At 48.4% G+C, this 19,130-nt stretch overlaps 2 protein-coding genes and 1 non-coding gene across 3 annotated transcripts in view; 2 read left to right on the forward strand and 1 right to left on the reverse strand.

The window, feature by feature from the left end:
- The window catches only part of LOC117648060 (mucin-5AC), a 25,836-nt gene extending 20,427 nt beyond the window's left edge, over positions 1–5,409 (forward strand). The window contains exon 7 of the mRNA XM_034390226.1: positions 6–5,409. Within this exon, the coding sequence (XP_034246117.1) occupies positions 6–318 (313 nt within the window). The 3' untranslated portion in view covers positions 319–5,409. The remainder of the gene's footprint in view (positions 1–5) is intronic.
- On the forward strand, positions 5,069–18,274 carry LOC117648389 (uncharacterized histidine-rich protein DDB_G0274557-like). The gene is made up of 2 exons (XM_034390897.1): positions 5,069–5,152; positions 17,738–18,274. Exons 1-2 carry the CDS (start codon positions 5,069–5,071, stop codon positions 18,272–18,274), a joined length of 621 nt encoding a protein of 206 aa, XP_034246788.1.
- On the reverse strand, positions 16,543–16,614 carry Trnap-cgg. The gene has a single exon. It is a non-coding gene; the product is annotated as a tRNA-Pro (tRNA).
- Positions 18,275–19,130: the final 856 nt, after the last annotated feature.

Here is a 19,130-nt window from a genome sequence, read left to right on the forward strand (position 1 = left end):
TGCAGTGTGGAAGATGAGTGGGTGCTCAAGAGAGATGTGAGATCTACCCGAACTGTTCGACTAACAGAGTACCCTGAATCCGTCGAGTCGTTATCATCAGCCGGTGGTTCTGTGTATTCATCCCCTCCTTCATCACCAATTTCTGTGATTTCTGCATCTTCTACTGCTGAGTTTGAGGATGAAGCTCCCACTACCTCAACTTCGAATTTCTGGGTGCTAAAGGCTCCTGCAGCAATGGCAAAATCTGTGGCGGACTCAAAACCTCTACAATCCAGAAAATCAAGACGAAAACCTATCAAGAAGGCTGCTGTTACCTGAAGAAAGTTCCTCTTAATTAATGTGTTTTGCATCAGAGTCATTCCATTTTAAGTCACCTTGTGGTTGAATCATGAGGTTGTACCTTACAGGAATGACACTGAGACTCTAGAGTGATTCTTTACCCCATTTGTCTAATGTGTTAATATGATTATGCTAGTATTTCTTTTGTTGGCTCACTATCTTTGTCAATGCAAGATGAGTTGTGTTACTGGTGTTACTTTAAATATATAAGCACTCAGGAGTTTTCCTGACTGTTTTGTCACTGCCCTCTGCAATATGCAGTTCTGTCAATCATATTGGTTGGCTATGTGATATTGTAAAGGTTATGACTAACTTTGTCATCTCCTGGATTTTGTACTGACATTATTCCATGTGAAAATTTGTGTCTTTATGAAGGCAAAACTGGAGCACTTCATGTTCACTTACTTAAAAGCATACCAGTAAGGGCACTTTTGTGATAATCATGCGCTGAGGTCATTAAAATTATTGCCATGCTGGGATGCTTTCACTTTACCTGATTGATAAATTTGTTAAGTAATTGTTACTTAACATTGTACTGTCCTAGAAATTTTGAAAGCTTTTCCCACCCTGAATGCGACACATTTATATTTTGGAAAAGAGTAAAAATGTCTCCAAAATTTCATCCTTTAGATATCTTGTTATAGGTTTTTTTTTGTGTTTTTTATTGACTTTGGAAAAATATATGCATTTATAGAATGCTATATAGTGTTCTTGAATATCAAATTTATTTTTATGCTTAAAGTTTAAATGTCAACATCTCTCTCATTAAAAAATAAATTAATACTACATACTAAGAAACTTCAAGCCATGTTAGTGCCTTAGACTGAATTTCCAGGGTCCAACTTCTGAAATCTTGTTTGATGTTCATAATGTGGCTTTGAATTTCTTTTCATGTGTCAATTACTAGCTTGCTGGAATGGGTTGTGTTCATGGTGAAAGGAAAACTTTGAAGAGCTTGTGAGGATGACCTGTGTGCCAAAATGATGTAAAACAAAACAGCAGGAAGTTTGGGAAGTAATTGCCATTTTTCATTGACAATGTGATCCTTAGCTCCTTGTATCTATTTCGCTCTGATCATTTGGATCATAAGACTGACCAGTGATACATAGATATCCATGAAATAATATTGTCAAATGGGTGTTTGTTGAGAGCGGAATTGAGAAGAGATTGAGGATAGCTGGTAATACTAGGATGATGTATTCATGACATACCCCTGTTTCTACCCCACAATGTGTGTTCTGGTTAAGGAAGGTGTTCAGATTATGTACTTTTCTAAAGTTAAATTTCTTTGTTGATGTTAATCAGTGCAGTGTAGTTTTCAAAACTACAAAGTTAATATCTGCCTCTTAGCACTGACATTTTTATCAATTATGTGTAGTAAAGCATCTTGACTTCTATGACGTTTTTTTTGTATGTTTTCGCTGAAACACTTAAGGTGTGACAGAAATGCAGGTGTGTGTGAATATTTATCATGTGCTTTTAGTTTTGTTTCTTTGTTTCCAAAAGGACTTTGTTAATCTACTGTAAGTCCGGTCTTTGCAGACACCCAATGTTTTAAAAATAATGATTTGATGGATAATCCACATGGTTTTAAAGACGCTCCTGTAACTCTTAAACACGTTGTTACACATGTGATGAATCTCTAAAGTGAGTTTTGAATGTTAATTTTCTTGTGTGGTACAAAAAATATTGTGTAGTGATGTCACCTCTTTCAACAGGGTTATTTTTAATATGATTTTAAACTAGAAAATTTTTAATCTCTCTTCTCCCTCTTGTTTTTATTTTATTATTATTCTTGTGCAGATTGAAAATGATTTTAATCAATTCGAGGACAAATACCTTTTGTAGGCTATGAGCCGCAACCATCATTAACTGATTCCTCAAGTTTAAGTTATATATTAACAAATGTGCTTCAACTGCCAATAATGAAACAATCAGCTGCGTGACCACACTGCCAACGATGATTCGATGACGTCTGTGGGTGGATCTCTTAGTTTTTATTATGTTAAATGGGGTGGAGCATGCTATTTTTGAGTGTGCTTTACACCAAGCTTGAAGAATGCATACTTAATTATAGGTTTATGCTGTGTAGCATAGTTTAATCAAACTTCAAGTTGAAGTGATAATTTCAGCGATGATTATCGCTTAACTGTGTAAATAATAATGAGATGACCGATATTGAATGTGTTCTACTGTATTTGGATATTATTTAAGCCTGCATGGCAATTTAGCATCAGTGCCCATCAATGCCCAGTGTCATGCTAGAGTGATTTTGGAGTATACTGTATCATACTCTATGTGTACAAATGGATTATTTGTTATTTCTTTTGGAAACAAAACAATGATATTTTATTGTAAAACAATCACTGCCATCTTTCTAAATCAAGTGAGTGACTTGTGCCTACCACACTAAAAGTTTTCATTGAATGGTTAATTTGGATTCATGTCTCAGACTCAATCAAGGATGCAAAGAATAATGGGTTTGTGAAAAATAACCACTTTCAGCTTTGTGCCATAACACACTAATCCTGCCATTCTAAACCGTTAATAATAATGTGGTGTGGGTGGCACATACATATGTTTTGTTACTACTCATCAATTTTTCAGGAAAAGATATGTGCCCCTACACTTGATCTCTAAAGCTGCATTCTGCCTGAAGTTAAAACGAAAAATGAGAGAAACATAATTTGATATCGAGCTATGCTTTTCATTTCAAAAACTCAACTAGACTAGGTTTGATTAGTATGAAATTTCATTTGATTTGTACTGCTTATTACAATTATTGTTCTGACAAATGTCAAAATTTAGAGTAAGCTGTGGCACCTCTGTGTTCATGATGCAGTTTCAGTCTTTTACCCAGCGTGTTCATGTGTTAGAAGTAGCATCAAAGCATGGCCAAGTTTATGTGAGCATTCCACAAGAGACTGCTTTGTCTGATAAGCATTTAAAGTGCTTTTAATTTGCTCCTTAAAATTTGGAGCTTTAGTCTGATTCTTGAGTCCTGTTTCCCACAACAATTTTGTTGAAAGGGAACAACCTACTTGCAACTCTGCAAAATCAAAAGAATTTGTCTTGTCTTTCAACTTCTTCTATTTTACAATTTATTTGTGACATATTATCCTTTATGGCCATTTCTTGTTGAACTTTTGAAGTCATGTCATGCACATATTAATATCAGTTTTTGTGTGGTGTGGTAAGGGACCATTTATTCGTTCATTCAGTTTTTGTGTTCAGATCATTAATTTTGGTCATTCTTTGTTTTAGGTAACCTTAGGTTCTTCTTTTATCATGCTCAATAAAAATTGAGCTCATTTTTATGCCAAGGAAACCCATTGTGTTCTTTGTAGTGTTTGTGAGTGACTATTGCTTTCAATTTAAATGAATTTTTCAGAGTCATACATGAAAATTTGAAAGAAATGTCACTGACATTCTTTTATAGTTTTTTCTTTTTTTTTGGAGGGTCACTGCCAAACACTTGTTAATGAATTGAAAATGGAGTATGGACTATGTGGCAGCTCCATTGTTAATTTTCCAATAATAATGACAATTATTTGAGCTGCCTGTTACCTTCTCTTATTTTTTCTCTATTTTCCTCTGACTGTTAAAGTCATTAATGAGTCTGCAGGTTGCTACCAGTTTTCCACAGTCAGTTGTCTAGAAGTCTCTGTAGTTATGTCCAGAATTTCCTTAGTTCTTTTTGTCTTAAAAGCAATGTGTTCATTTTATTGATTAAGTGTAAAGCATGTTTATGTTTCAAGCAGAAAAAGAAACTGTCTCTTAAGGCCTTACGACTATGTGGACTTACCTGTATTCCGTGTAATGGTATTCATATCATTTGCAGTCTTTTTCCCATGCTCAATATCATCGTATTCATCTCTCAGTGTTACTGTACCTTTGTGTTGGTAATAACTTGTATTATGTATATATGATGTACATACAGTGTACATTACATGATCAATTCTGATTAAGCTATTTAATTCTCTCCAACATCAACCTGGTAAATGTATATATAGCCATTTAAGTTGTCAGTGCATTATTTTAGTTGAATTCCCTCCTTTTCATACATGTACTTCACATCATGTTCTGTGTTGTTTTGTTGTTTTGCTGTTTGTTGTTTTCCTCTGCTTTTCCCAAAAGGACTGATGGCCTCTTGCATGTGTTTCAACTCGAACCTTTTATTTTGAGTTGATTTCTAAATGAATGCTTTGTGTAAGTTTTCTGGACAAAATATATTTGTTTTCTTTTTGTCGTAGTATTGTGATAAAAAATAAAGAAATCCAGTGCTTTCTGGTTTTCATGATTGGAAGCAAGATGACATTGCATTATCCATGTGATGTTGCATGTACATTTGTGTTGATGAAGGCGTGAGTAGGATAGCAGTAGGTGGGTTTATGTTGCAAGTTACGAATAGTGCCTATCTCCCTTTTTTCAGAAGTGTATAAGTTTTCAATAGTACAAGTTTTTATAAGGTAAGGTTAATTTAATGTGTAAAAATTTTTTAGACCACTGGGAAAAACCATAACAAGCAAATCCTTTCTTGGTGAAAGGAAACAAGTTTGATTTATATGTCTGCTGCAAAAATGTAACACGCTTGAATTTGAAAATTTGTCTTTGTAAATGATCATTATGTTATATTAATAACTCAAAATTCATGGCTGACCAATATGCAAACCCAAACCCATGAACTGTGCTGAGATATCAGTAAGCTTCTGACTTTTGATCTGTCAATATGGAGCTGTTATTTCTTAGTACATCAATATATTTTTTGAAAGCCCAATCGGTGTTCTACAGTGGTGATGTCACTCAAAATTGTGTAAATCTTAGATTGAAATTTTAATCGAGCATTCTCTACTGAAAACTAGAAAGCCTGGGTTATGTAAAGTAATATTTATAAATTGAAAAAAAAGGAAAAAAATGTATGTTGTACAGAATGTAAGTCTCATTAATTGCAGAGATGGAGTCATATTGTGGAAGAAATGTTGTACGTTGTACCAGTCGTGTACTGTTATCATACTCACTTCAGATAGAAGACTAGGAGGTGTTGAAAAATATATCTATTATTTACTTTGATGTGGTTTTGTTTTATTCTCCTTTATTCTGCTAGAAAATGCCACCAAAATGGAAAACAACTTTGAAACTTACATAGCCGCTGACGGCGGGAACTCTTTTGCAACTCAGAGAGAGACGCGCCACCGAGGTAGGCCACCCATTTGACACGCTGGCTGGACAGAGTGCTGCTTGACAGTCCGATCAATCTCAGAGGTTCTGCACGAACGCTATCTCGCGCGGGCAGCGCCGCTCGCCGCTTTGGCTAGTCGGTCAGCGTGATGCTTGAATAGAAAAGAGAGACCTGAATAGAGGAGATGCCAAACTCCACCGTTCTACATTCGAACTCCCTCACGGATAAACTGCTCGGAACTGGAATGCCGGCCGCAAAACGACTAGAATTTTCAAAGCGCACAGCTGAAAGACTAGTCAAAACAGCAAACGGAGCTGCCCCCGCGAGAAAACGGCAGCAGACGCGCAGCGGCGGCGTTTAGAGACCGTTTAGAGCCGTAATGACCCTCGAAATAGTGTCAGGGTCCTTGAGGGAGTGCTCCAGCACAACATACACTCGAATTTGGGCCATTTTAAATTTTTAATTTGGTGTGAAAATTACTTTTCCCCGAGTTGATGAAGCTGTGGGCAGTTGGTTGCCTACCCACGCGGCGCATGCCCCAAGAATTCCAGTTTAGCGCCAGAAAAAGGCCGTTTAGGGCCGAAATGGACCCCAAAATGGTGTCAGGAGTCTTGAGGGACTGCTCCAGCACAACATACTCGAATTTGGGCCGTTTTTAATATTTGGCCGAAAACGGTAAAAAACCATGATTTACCTTAACATTTTTTCGACGAAAATGGTCGACCGCCTCCGATTTGTCTGAAATTCATATGGAACGTTGCTATGGGTCTTACAAAAAGGTTCCCAGTGCCCAACGGTCTTTGGCAGACTTTATTGGGCGTGAAAATGACTTTTTCCCGGGACGCCAGTCGCGCTCTGGTGCAGCGCAGAGACCGTGGACGATGGGTTGCCTACCTGTCGGGCGCATGCTCAGAAGATTCGAGTTTTTCGCTGGAAAAAAGACTATCTAAGGCCGAAATGGACCTTGGAATAGTGTCAGGAATCATAAGGGAGTGCTCCAGCACAACATAATACTCGAATTTGGTCCGTTTTAAATTTTCAGCCAAAACGGTGAGAAAAATAAGGAAAAACCAGAAACGAGGGTTCACCTTTCAGCATGCCAGCATTTTTGACGAAGCACACCTGTGCTCATTGCATAAATACATACGTGGCTTTGTTTGTTCAAATAATCAATTCGATCAATTAAAACTAACTGCAGCCGTTTTTCGCGCGGCGAGCGAGCAGTTGCCGTTCCACAGCCCATATTCGCCCCACTCAACATCTCCTTGTGCCTCTCGCCTGTTTTACGGCCGTTGTGGCTGCGACCTAGACTCCCAGGTGAGTCGCGGGTCATCGAGCGTCATACAACACGCCGTCTCTCTCTCTCTCCCTCTCTCTCTCTCTCTCTCTCTCTCTCTCTCTCTCTCTTTCTCTCTCTCCTCTCTCTCTCTCTCTCCCTCTCTACTCTCTCTCTCACTCACTCTCTCACTTACTTACTTACCCACCCACAGACACACACACACACACACACACGACGCTACTTCCTGATGCGTATACGTGCATGCGAGATCGGGAGAGGATATCCCCTTCTATTCCAGGAATCACGACTCCGCTGGAGAAGGAGGAGGAGAGCCCGAGTGGATTAATTCGTGGACATGGTCATTACTGCGCTGCTGCACTGGTGGACTGCACTTCGCTGCGCGGACGGCGGAAACGCAAGCACTCCGGCGCACAGTGGGCCAGAAGACCGGTGGAGGCGGAGGCGGCAAAAACTCTAGACGCGTTTTGAACTCCAGAGTCGCTAATCAGGACTGAACCTTTGGTAACTGAATTTGTTTTCCTTTACTTTCATGTAGAACTCTTTTGCACCAAAAAATAAATTTATTATTTTTTTAGCGTTTTATCTTTGTGTTGTATTTTTTTCCTTCGAGTAGTCCAACTTGCATTTCGATCAGCACAATTTTCGCCAGATTCAACAGTCTTTCCTAGTATTCTAAGATTGGCGGGCACTTTGCCGCGAGAGGCCGGCGCACAATGACTACGTGACCGATTTTTGTTTCGGAGGGGGCGGTGACGCCGGGCCGCGCAGTGATACAAGGTTGGGTTCGACAGGTCACGTCCAGGGGAGGGGAGGAGGCGGGGCCACAGTGGGCCAGAAGACCGGTGGAGGCGGTCAAAACTCCGGACGCGTTTTGAGCTCCAGAGTCGCTAAGCAGGACTCGAACCGAACGTGTGACCCCACCAATGGATTCCTCGTTCGGAGAGCAATCCATTGGTGGGGTCACACGTTCGGTTCGAGTCTTCTGGCCCGCTGTGCGTCGCGGTTGGTTCCGGTTCCGGTGCGGGACCCCGGTCGCGGATCCGATCCAGAGAGGTGGACGGACCGAAATTTCCGCAAGGTCGTCGCTTCGCTAGCTTCGCTCGGTCCGCACCACGCAGCACCACGCGTCCACGCCCCGTATGGGCGTCCCGTCGACCCGCGCGGCCTCAGGCCTCGGCCTCAGCAGCCAGCGGCAGCCAGCCCACTGACACACTGTGGCTGTCACTCGGAACAGACAAAAAAAAAGGTTGCCTGCGGAAAAAAAATCAAGCCGAAACTGGTTTTAATGTTTTCGCCCTGGACTTCCCCTTCGGCTCACTTAACCTTCCCGAATTTGACAGCCGCTTTGATCTGGACTTCCCTTTGGAAAATCTAGCCTCCGTGCAGAATACACGGCCACTGTGCTCTGTGGACTCCCCCTGTGGGCCAGAAGACCGGTGGAGACGGAAACTCGAGACGCGTTTTGAGCTCCAGAGTCGCTAAATGGGACTCGAACCGAGCGTGAGACCCCACCAAAGGATTCCTCGTTCGGAGAGCAGTGCATTGGTGGGGTCTCACGTTCGGTTCGAGTCCCATTTAGCGACTTTGGAGCTCAAAACGCGTCTAGAGTTTTGGCCGCTTCCACCGGTCTTCTGGCCCACTGTGTGCTGTGGACCTTTCCTGCGGATAACCGAAAACTTCCAGTGCTATGGCTGCGTGGGTCGTCGGATGCGGACGGTTCGACGTGGCCACACACCGTTCCCATAAATCACGTGACGCCCGACCCTGGTGGTGTCTCGGGTCACGCTGAACGCACGCGAAGGCTAGGTTAGGTTAGGGGAGATGAAACAGATCCCGCAGCACTGCGATGGGTTCAGGGCCGACGCGCCCCGCACCCGCAGCCACCCTTCGCACCGCCTGGGAGGCTGTTGCTGAACAGTGGCGCTAACCAAACGCACCGCTTGTGATCATCGAACGCCATATGCCCTTGAACGGACAGGGAATATCGGGACCCAGAGGCCTGGCCAGGTACAGTGGGCCAGAAGACCGGAGGAGGCGGCCAGCCAAAACTCTAGACGCATTTCGAGCTCCAGAGTCGCTAATCAGGACTCGAACTGAACGTGTGACTCCGCCAAAGGGTTTCTCGTTTAGAGAGCGACCTACAGGTGGGGTCACACGTTCGGTTCCAGTCCAGCGACTCTGGAGCTCAAAACGCGTCCGGGGTTTCGGCCGCCTCCTCCGGTCTGCTGGCCCACCGTGGGACGGGGAAGACGAGCAAGAGGAGGAGGACGGAGAAAGAAGTGCTCCAGATGGTTGGGCCCCCTTCCTGTCGGGGTCACTCTTCATTGCTATTCACGGCATGGCCGGGCACGGCGCGGCACGACACGGCACGGCCAACGCGCTCCGACTTGCACTGGATGGCCTTCGGGCGGACCGCACCGCCGTCGCGGTGCGGCGCACAGTGGGCCAGAAGACCGGTGGAGGCGGCCAAAACTCCAGACGCGATTTCAGCTCCAGAGTCGCTAAACAGGCCTCGAACCGACCGTGTGACCCCACCAATGGATTCCTCGTTCGGAGAGCAATCCATTGGTGGGGTCACACGTTCGGTTCGAGTCCTATTTAGCGACTCTGGAGCTCAAAACGCGTCTAGAGATTTGGCCGCCTCCACCGGTCTTCTGGCCCACTGTGCGGCGTGAGCCACGGAGCAGTCTGCACACTGAGAGTCGTTTTCGTCGCTCTGTCTCACTCGCACCCGTTGAGCGTCCCGTAGAGGTACGAGAGAGACAGAGCGACGAAAAACGACGCTCGGAATCAGTCTACTGGTGCGGCGCACACCGGCCGGGTGGATGGGCCCAGGGCAGCCCAGTGCAGGCAGGGCAGCACGCCGTAAGGACGAGAGCTCCTCGCTGCCCTTGACTGCCCTTTCGGGCTGTCTTTGGTGAATTTCAGCTGCCGGACTCATTGGCTGTCCTTCTGGCTGCCCTTTTGGCTGCCCTTTTGGCTGTCCTTTTGGCTGTCTTTTGGCTGCCCTTTTCGATGCCCTTTTAGCTGACCTTTTGGCTGTCCTTTTGGCTGTCCCTTCGGCTGCCCTTTTGGCTGCCCTTTTGGCTGCCCTTTTGGCTGCCCTTTTGGCTGCCCTTTTGGCTGCCCTTGCTGCCCTTTTGGCTGCCCTTTTGGCTGCCCTTTGGCTGTCCTTATGGCTGTCCTTTTAGCTGCCATTTATCCTGCCCTTTTAGCTGCCTTTTGGCTGCCGTTACAACTGCCCTAGTCTCAGCTGCTTTTGTTTACCTTTTTATCTGCCCTTTTGCCTGCCTTTAACTGCCTTTTTCGCCCGCCTTCGTCTCTCCTCATGGCTGTCTTTGGTTGCCCTCCTGGCTTCCTTTGGCAACGCCAGCGCCAGCTGCCCTTCTGGACACAGCGTGTGGCCACCCGCCGCATGGAACTCCGCCACACACACACACACACACACACACACACACACAGACGCACAGACACACACAGACGCACGACACACACACACACACACACACACACACACGACGCACAGACGCACAGACACACACACACACACACACGTGACCGCTGGCTGTGCGATGTGGCGGCGGTGGCCCCTGCTCACCTTGCTCTCCAAGCCCCGACGAGACGGTGCTCAGTGCGTGGTGGACGCGTCGTAGGAAGGAAGGAAGGAGAGGAAGAGGGGGGGGGGAAGGGAGAGGGGTCGCGACGGGTTTCTGTGGGCGCGCGGGTCGGATCAGGAAGCTATTGGCCGGACTCGAAAAAGAAAATACGAGCTGACTTGTTCCGGACAGAGCCCCGATCCTCTGGCGTCTAGGTCTAGCTTGGTTGTTTCTTTGCTCTCGTCGCTTCTTCTCATCCGTGCGGACGATGAAATTAACGAGCCAGCCACCGGCGTTTTGAGCTCCAGAGTCGCTAAATGGGACTCGAACCGAGCGTGTGACCCCACCAATGGATTCCTCGTTCGGAGAGCAATCCATTGGTGGGGTCACACGTTCGGTTCGACTTCAACTGTATGCTCGAGCGCTTCAGTTTGTTTCACCAGTGCAGTGGACGTCGTCGGGCACTGGGGCAGGCCCGGCCAGGCCTGGGCGGCGCGCCGCCGTCTTTCTTATTGTCTCCGAGTCAAGGCCAGGTCCGGGCCAGGCCTGCCAGACGCATCGGAGCAGGATGGAGAGAGAGAGAGAGAGAGAGAGAGAGAGAGAGAGAGAGAGAGAGAGAGAGAGAGAGAGAGAGAGAGAGAGAGAGAGAGAGAGAGAGAGAGAGAGACGAACGAGAAGCACAAGGTGGAGGTACCGATAATGCCACTGCAGGCCGCCGCGCTGGCCGCCGCCTGCAGACGGCAGGGTAGGCAACCGTCCTGCGTGTGTGCCACATGGTTGCCTACCCTGCCTTCGACAGGCGCTCGGAGCCTCTTGAACTTGAACTTAAGGACACAGTGTGCCAGAAGACCGGTGGAGGCGGCCAAAACTCTAGACGCGTTTTGAGCTCCAGAGTCACTAAATGGGACCCGACCCGAACGTGTGACCCCACCAATGGATTGCTCTCCGAACGGGGAATCCATTGGTGGGGTCCCACGTGCGGTTCGAGTGCCAATCAGCGACTCTGGAGATCAAAACGCGTCTTGAGTTTTGGCCGCCTCCACCGGTCTTCGGGCCAACTGTGCTGGACCACGGTCACAGTCGTAGGGAGCAGTGTCGCCGCCTGCGGACGGCAGGGTAGGCAACCATGTGGCACACAGGTACGACGGTTGCCTACCCTGCGCTTCGCAGGCGCTCCGGGCCTCGGCCACCGCAACCCACAGTGTAGCGGCTACACTGTAGCCCCGCCCTGCCCCCGCCCCCGGCCGGGCCTGGAGGGGCCTGGTGGGGTCTGGCCGGGCCCCACGCACCGCGCCTCCACGGCCTGCCCTTGGCATTGGCTGGCAGCAGCGGCAGTGCGCGGCGCGTTGGCACGGCGTGATCGGCACCTTTCAAAATGCACCGCCCGGCTCCGCGCGCTCCACCCCGTGGCTGGCTGCCTGCGTTGCCGGCCAAGGAGAAGGAGGCCCTCCGGGTGCTGCGGCAGACCGGAAGCACTGGCCGCCTGGGCGTTCCTCAAAGCGTACTTCATCTGCACAGTGGGCCAGAAGACCGGTGGAGGCGGCCAAAACTCCAGACGCGTTTTGAGCTCCAGCGTCGCTGAATGGGACTCGAACCGAACGTGTGACCCCACCAATGGATTGCTCTCCGAACGAGGAATCCATTCACCAATGCACGGCCGGACCCCACGCGTCACACGTCACACGTTCGGTTCGAGTCCCATTTAGCGACTCTGGAGCTCAAAACGCGTCCGGGGTTTTGACCGCCTCCACCGGTCCGTTTTCGCCTTGAACTTCACTGTCGTTGTTGTCCGAGGAAACAGCAGACAAACAAACGGCCGGCCGCGGTGTGTCACACTGGCCAGTGCGGGGGTTTCCCTGCCGGGTGAGAGAGAGAGAGAGAGAGAGAGAGAGAGAGAGAGAGAGAGAGAGAGAGAGAGAGAGAGAGAGAGAGAGAGAGAGAGAGAGAGAGTGAAAAGAGAGTGAGAGAGAGAGAGAATGAGAGAGAGAGAGAGTGAGAGAGAGAGAGAGAGAGAGAGAGAGAGAGAGAGAGAGAGAGAGAGAGAGAGAGAGGCGGTGGCGTTGGCCTTCGCCGATTAATTAGGCGCGGCGACAGCTCGAATGGCAATGCTGACTGACTGACTCGAGGCACTCGAGGTGCAGGAAACGAAACGGGCAGGGTTTTCTTCTGTCTGTCTCTCTCGCACCCTTGCGGGACGCCCCGTGAGTGCGAGAGAGACGGAGCATCTCGCGGGACAGAGGGACGAAGGAGCTGCTCAGAATCTGCCCGTTGCTGGTTTGTTAGCTTGGTTTTGCTTTTGATTCCTCCGCGTGCGTTTTCTAAGGTTGAGCATGCTGACCTCGCTGACCTTCTCTCTCTCTGTCTCTGTCTCTCTGTCTGTCTGTCTGTCTGTCTCTCTCTCTCTCTCTCTCTCTCTCTCTCTCTCTCTCTCTCTCTCTCTCTCTCTGCGGACGCGCATCCCTCAGAGAGCAGTGCGGCCCACGCTGCGTCGCGCCACGCCCAGCCAGCCGCTCATCACTCTGTCTCTCTTGCACCGCTGCGGTGCGGTGCTGGAGTGCGAGAGGGACAGAGCGCGTCTCGCACGAGGAAGAGCACGAGGAGTACAATGTGCGGTACTCGACCGTGAGGTTATAGTGGCGTAGTCGTTTGTGCACTTCCGGTTGGGATTCGCTGCCCTGGTCGATAATAAAGTATCGGAGGTGTTTAGCATCGATTACCCTTCGATTAATCGAAGGGTATTTTCAATAACTTGTTTTCCCAGACAGTAAGGGTGTAGTTTTTGAAAGCGCCGCCAGGTGGGATCGAACCCGCGACAGCCTTCCCTGCAAGCGCGCGGAATGCTGCTGCTGCTGCTGCAACACCGCGATCCTGCAGACGTCGCTTTTCTCGCTCTGTCTCTCTCGCACTCACGGGGCGTGCCGTACGGGTGCGAGAGAGACAGAGCGGAGCCGGTAGAGTGAAGTTCAGGGCCGGCCATCCCGGCTGTCGCTCCCGTCCTCGGCCGAGAGAGGTGTGTAGGACATGACTGATTATTTCATCGGAAGTGACTCGGTGGAACGCAACGAAGGATGTAGGTCATATGCCACACGGGGTCTTCTTATTATAGCTATACGTCACTCCGCCACCGCTGCAGCAGCACTGCGTTGGAGCCGCTACACTAAAACAAAGTTAACGTACGTTAATTGAAGTGTCATTAATTTTAAAAAAATTGAACGCGCCAAGGTTAATCACTTTTGAGAAATTGGCGCGATAACGTTAATCACTTTTGATAAATTAATCACTTTGGAAAACTTCACGCGTTTGTTAACGTTAATTACTGAAAAAGTAACGCGCTCGTTAACGTTAATCACTTTTGAAAAATTAACGCGTTAACGTTAATCAATTTTGAAAAAAATTAACGCATTAGCGTTAATTGAAAAAAAACCCTAACGCGTTAACATGAATTACTTTTGAAAAAAATTAACGCGTTAACGTTAATCACTTTTGAAAATTTAACACGTTAACGTTAATGAAGCATTTAGGCTGTTAATTAACGCCTTTAACCCGTTAATTAACGTTAACCGCCCTGCTTTTAACCGTGCGCTGCTGCACCGTAACGCTGCGCTGCTCCCCCTCTTCGTTTCGTACAGTGGTCGCCAAGTCCGGCCAAGTCTTCCTGGTTGAATGGTCCTGGAAGGCCAGGCGGGGCCAGCAGGCGCGGTGCGGCGCGGTGCGGTGCGTGGTCACCTGGCTCGCCTCCACCTCGTCCACTCCGTCCGGCAACAAGCGGCAGCAGGGCACGAGGAAACAATGATATGTGCCAAGTTTCTTACCATTTATTTTCCATGTTTTGGTTGGCGGTGCACAGTAGGCCAGAAGACCGGTGGCGGCGGTCCAAATCCCGGACGCGCGTTTTGAGCTTTAGAGTCACTAGGGTACTCCAATCGAACGTGCGTCTGGAGCTCAAAACGCGTCTAGTTTTGGCCGCCTCCACCGGTCTTCTGGCCCACTGTGCGGTGTTGGACTTGTGTCTAGTGACCCACGGACTTGGATAATTTTCAGTAACCTTTCAGGAGGCCGGGGTCGTAACTTGCCCGCTCGTGCTTCGATGCACCTTTTACACTAGGGTCAGTTTAGGGGTAAAACTGGGAGAAACGATTTTGGACACGCATAAAACATTTTCAAACACTATTCCGATATATTTTATCGCATCGACACGGCATGAATATTTAAAATGCAAAATCTTGTCCAGAATCGTCAAGAAGTATAGTGCACCATTCTTAGTCCCACTGTCCGACCCTCCTAATGCATTCTAAAACGCAGAACCGAGTGTGTGAGGAGAGCAACACATTGGCATTGCCCTTCCGCCCTCTCCTCTCCTCCCCTCCCTTCCCCTCCCTTCCCTTCCCCTCCCCTTCTAAACTGGTCACGTGGTTTGTGCTCGGCCCTTTCTGCGATTCACCTTGGCAGCGTCGTCCCACAGTGTTGTCGCCGTTTTGTTGGCTGCCGTGCAGTCCTAGTCCTGCGTATGTTGGGCGGCGACGCCCCCGCCCCGCCCCGCCCCGTCCTCCAACAAGTGCAAGTCGAGGCACAGTGACCCCTCGAGGCCGCGCGGCCGGGACCTTGTGTCTGGGCGGGGGCCTCGACGAGGCTGCCCCCTGCTGCCCCCTCCCCCTCCCCTCCCCCTCGCGGGGGCTGGGACGTGGTGAGGCGCGGGGCGTGGTGGAAACGGCCAAGCAGCCGACCGATTCCGAGAGTCGTTGTCGTCGCTCTGTCTCTCTCGCACCTACACGGGACGCCCCATGAGTGCGAGAGAGACAGAGCGACAAAAAAAGGCTTTCAGAATCAGTCTGCAGCCGAGGGGCTGGGGGAGGCCGGGGGGGGGGGGGGGGGGGGTTGAGCGCGTGGAGGCAAGGCAGGGCAGGGCCCCTGGAACCTCCTGGAGAGGCTCCAGGAGGCCTCGCCCGTGTTCAAGGCTTTCTTAAGGCCAAGGCCAGCATCCTTTACAGAAAAAATGCAATTTTTTTTCGCCTTTAAACATTGCAACAGCGTGAGGGGACACAGTCCTGAGGTCGCTGAGCAGGTATGCTATGAGACAGTCGCAAGCAGCGCATTTTTAAAAATACCACTAACGTAAGCGAATTTTTTGAAAAGACACCGATTACAATGAGTTGTTTTTCACCTGCTGACATGCACCTTCAGAGTCCACAAACACTCGGCTGTACAGACATGCAAAAAGGGTTTTACTGCGAGATAAAGACAGTCGAAACGACCGTCTGAAACATCGTCTGCAGTCTTAGCCTTGCTACGTCGCAGAGGGTTCAGAAAAGGGCAACGTAAATTCGCAAAGCAGGTTTCGAAAACTTCAACTTCACGAAAAATAACCGCAGTCGGGCTGAAGCGGTGGGAACTCTAGGCGCCAAACAAATTAAATTTAAAAAATTTTGTTTATTTTTTTATTCATTTGATTTTTTAAACCATTGTCGCTTACCGTAACAAGTACAGTGACAACTAAACGCCTAGCGCCCTCAAAATTAAGCTGAAGAAGAAGAAGAAGAAGAAGAAGAAGAAGAAGAAGAAGAAGAAGAGAAGAAGAAGAAGAAGAAGAAGAAGAAGAAGAAGAAGAAGAAAAGAAGAAGAAGAAGAAGAAGAAGAAGAAAAGAAGAAGAAGAAGAAGAAGAAGAAGTTAGTAGTTTTCGCGACAAGTCCGCATGATCGCCTGCCCGTCCCGCCCGCCGGCAGTGTCTTCGCCTTCCCGGCGGTGTTGCAGGTCTTTGTGGCACTTTTGGGGCTTCCCTTTGCGTAACCGGCCGCCTTGGTCGTAACGCTGGATGACGTCATCACAAGGATTAGGCCAGGATTAACGAGACAAGTAAAGGACACCCTCGAAAAACGGAGAGAGAAGAAAAAGAGCCGGTCGCCGCGTCGCACACTTAATGTTGTTCAATTTTGTACGAGAAGTTGCATTTTTTTGTGCAGATGGATTTTTTGCTCGATTTTCGTACGAAAGACTGCACGAGTTTCCCCATTTCTGAGTGAAATCGCGTAGAAATTCTGAAAAAAATTTTACCCGCACAAAAAAAATTGGAAAGTCTCGTACAAAATTTGTACCAAAAATTAATTGTGCGATTCAAACAAAAATTGGGAATGGGCCTGTCCGGGATTTGAACCCGGGACCTCTCGCACCCGAAGCGAGAATCATACCCCTAGACCAACAGGCCGCTGTGGGTAAGCCCCACGCCGGCCGCACAACAAGGCACGCGCGGATGCCCAGATAACGGGATGTTCCGCTCTCACCGCAAGCCCCTCCACGCTCCGACTCTCACCGGCCGGCGGGGCTCGGCGGGGCACGGCGGGGCAGGTGAGGCAGCGGAGGCGTTGAGGCACGACGGTCGCATCATCCACTACACCCTGAAAAAAAGAAGGAAAAGCCATGTCAAATCGACCGAAATTCGGTTGATTTTCGAGTACACAGAACAAACAAAAATTAATCTGGAAAAAAATTTTTGGCCGAAGGTTCCGTCGGAATTGCAAACTACCAAGAATCTTCGTGAATTTACAAGGGTTCTTTCAGCATCATTTTTTTCCCACGGGTGCTTTCGTAAATTTGGGAGACTTAATTTTAAGAGTGTGGTAAGAAATAGCGTTTCGACCAAGGGAGCACTCACCACTAAGAATTGTATGAGTCAAAAGAGTCAGGAATTTTAGCTAACAATAATTCTTAGTGAAAATTTTATTTTTGCGAGATGGACTAGAAAACAATTTTAAGATCGAAAGACGGGAAATTAGACATTGTATCACACCGTGTCTGCGTGTTTCATGTCAAGCACGCTCGCGCTCTGACATTCAAAAAAAAAAAAATGAAAGAAAAACTGAAAAAAATAATATCGGAAACGGAATGCAAGCAACAGGCATTCCCGCCGAGGATTACGACCCAAGACTGTCGTCTTTCTTCCTTTTCGCGCGTATAATCTCGCGTTTTTTCCCTCGCTTTAGTTTTCCACTGATCCTGCTCACTTCCGGCCGGCCGACCGACCGACCTGCTCCGCGTGGACGCCGATGTTGGCGGCCTTGTGACAGTTGTTGTTGTTGTTGTTGGCGGAGGAGCGCACAGTGGCGCGCTGAAGTGCTCAATTGGATGGTTGTTTAGGCGCCGACAAGCGCCGCCGCCCGTGGATGCAGTCGCGTTCCGTCACGAGTTTGTTTTCGGCCGAACCGCGAGTCGGCGCGCTCGGAAACCTTGTTCAAACAGTGAATTTGTTAGTGTACTTTGCAGGAGAATCGAGGTGAGACTGTGAACTCTCCGCTGTTTTGGAGTAGACAACAAAAATAGCATCTTAACAGTCATCATCATCACCATGTCATCGTCGTTATCATGGTCATGATCATCATGGTCATGATCATCATGGTCATGATCATCATGGTCATGATCATCATGGTCATGATCATCATGGTCATGATCATCATGGTCATGATCATCATGGTCATGATCATCATGGTCATGATCATCATGGTCATGATCATCATGGTCATGATCATCATGATCATCATTTAAATCAGCAGCATCAGCATTACCACCATCATCATAATCAGCAGCATCACCATCACCACCACCTCCACCATCAGCATCAGCATCACCATCACCATCAAGATACAAACGAAAACACTTTTGTCGTTCTGAATCCCCATTTCGCACAGTGTAGTCTGCGCACCGCGCTGCACGGCGTGCATGAGATTCGCTCGTCATGCACTCTCCAGGCTCCCCAGCCCACTACACCAGTTTACAGCTCTAGGTCAGAGCCGCGCCGGGGCATTGGCCAGGTATTGGCATCTCTGCAGGTGGCCTTGGCTGCGCCTTGGCTGTGCCCGCCGCTCGGGTAACGACCTTCGGGTGCCATCGGGTGCCTTCGGGTACCTTCGCACAGTGGGCCAGAAGACCGTCGCCGGTGGACAAAACTCCAGATGCGTTTTGAGCTTCAGAGTCGCTAAATGGGACTAGAACCGAACGAGTGACCTCACCAATGGATTGCTCTTTCGGAGAGCAATCCATTGGTGGGGTCACACGTTCGGTTCGAGTCCTGTTTAGTGACACTGGAGCTCAAAACGCGTCCGGAATTTTGACCGCATCCACCGGTCTTCTGGCCCACTGTGCTTCGGGTACCTTCGGGTGTCGTCGGGCCGCTTCGTATTGCCCGAGCCTTGTTGACCAGGATTAATTTATTGCCGTCGCGTGAGAGACGTGGCGTGTGAGTTTCCAGCTAAAGTTCATCACGTTCAGCATGCACACCCGCTCACACACACACACACACACACACACACACACACACACACACACACACACACACACACACACACACACACACAAACAAACACAAACACGCAAACGGGTGCGCGATGCGCGTGTCAGACTGATTCTGGTGGACTGGGGACTTGAATGCAGCGGTCGGTTTGCTTAAGGATCCTCTGGAACCCTAGGAAGAACAAATGTTCCAGTGTATGCACTGAATTCGATGCATATTCGAACTTCAGTTAGATAAACGTAACAAACAAAAAGAGACATGCTTTTGTTTTCCAGTCTACAGTGCTCGACAAGCAGAGAGTTTGGCTTTTCCAACAGTGTAGAAGAAGCAGCATTCCTGTCCGAAATAATGCAATTAAGTGGGCTTTTTTTTGTTCGCCACTCTCCCTTTCGTGCTGACCTTGCTCTTCGCCCGACTCGTCCTCGCCTCTTCCTTTC

Source organism: Thrips palmi, unplaced genomic scaffold (genome assembly GCF_012932325.1).
Source record: "Thrips palmi isolate BJ-2018 unplaced genomic scaffold, TpBJ-2018v1 HiC_scaffold_3, whole genome shotgun sequence".
NCBI classification, from domain to species: Eukaryota; Metazoa; Arthropoda; class Insecta; order Thysanoptera; family Thripidae; genus Thrips; species Thrips palmi.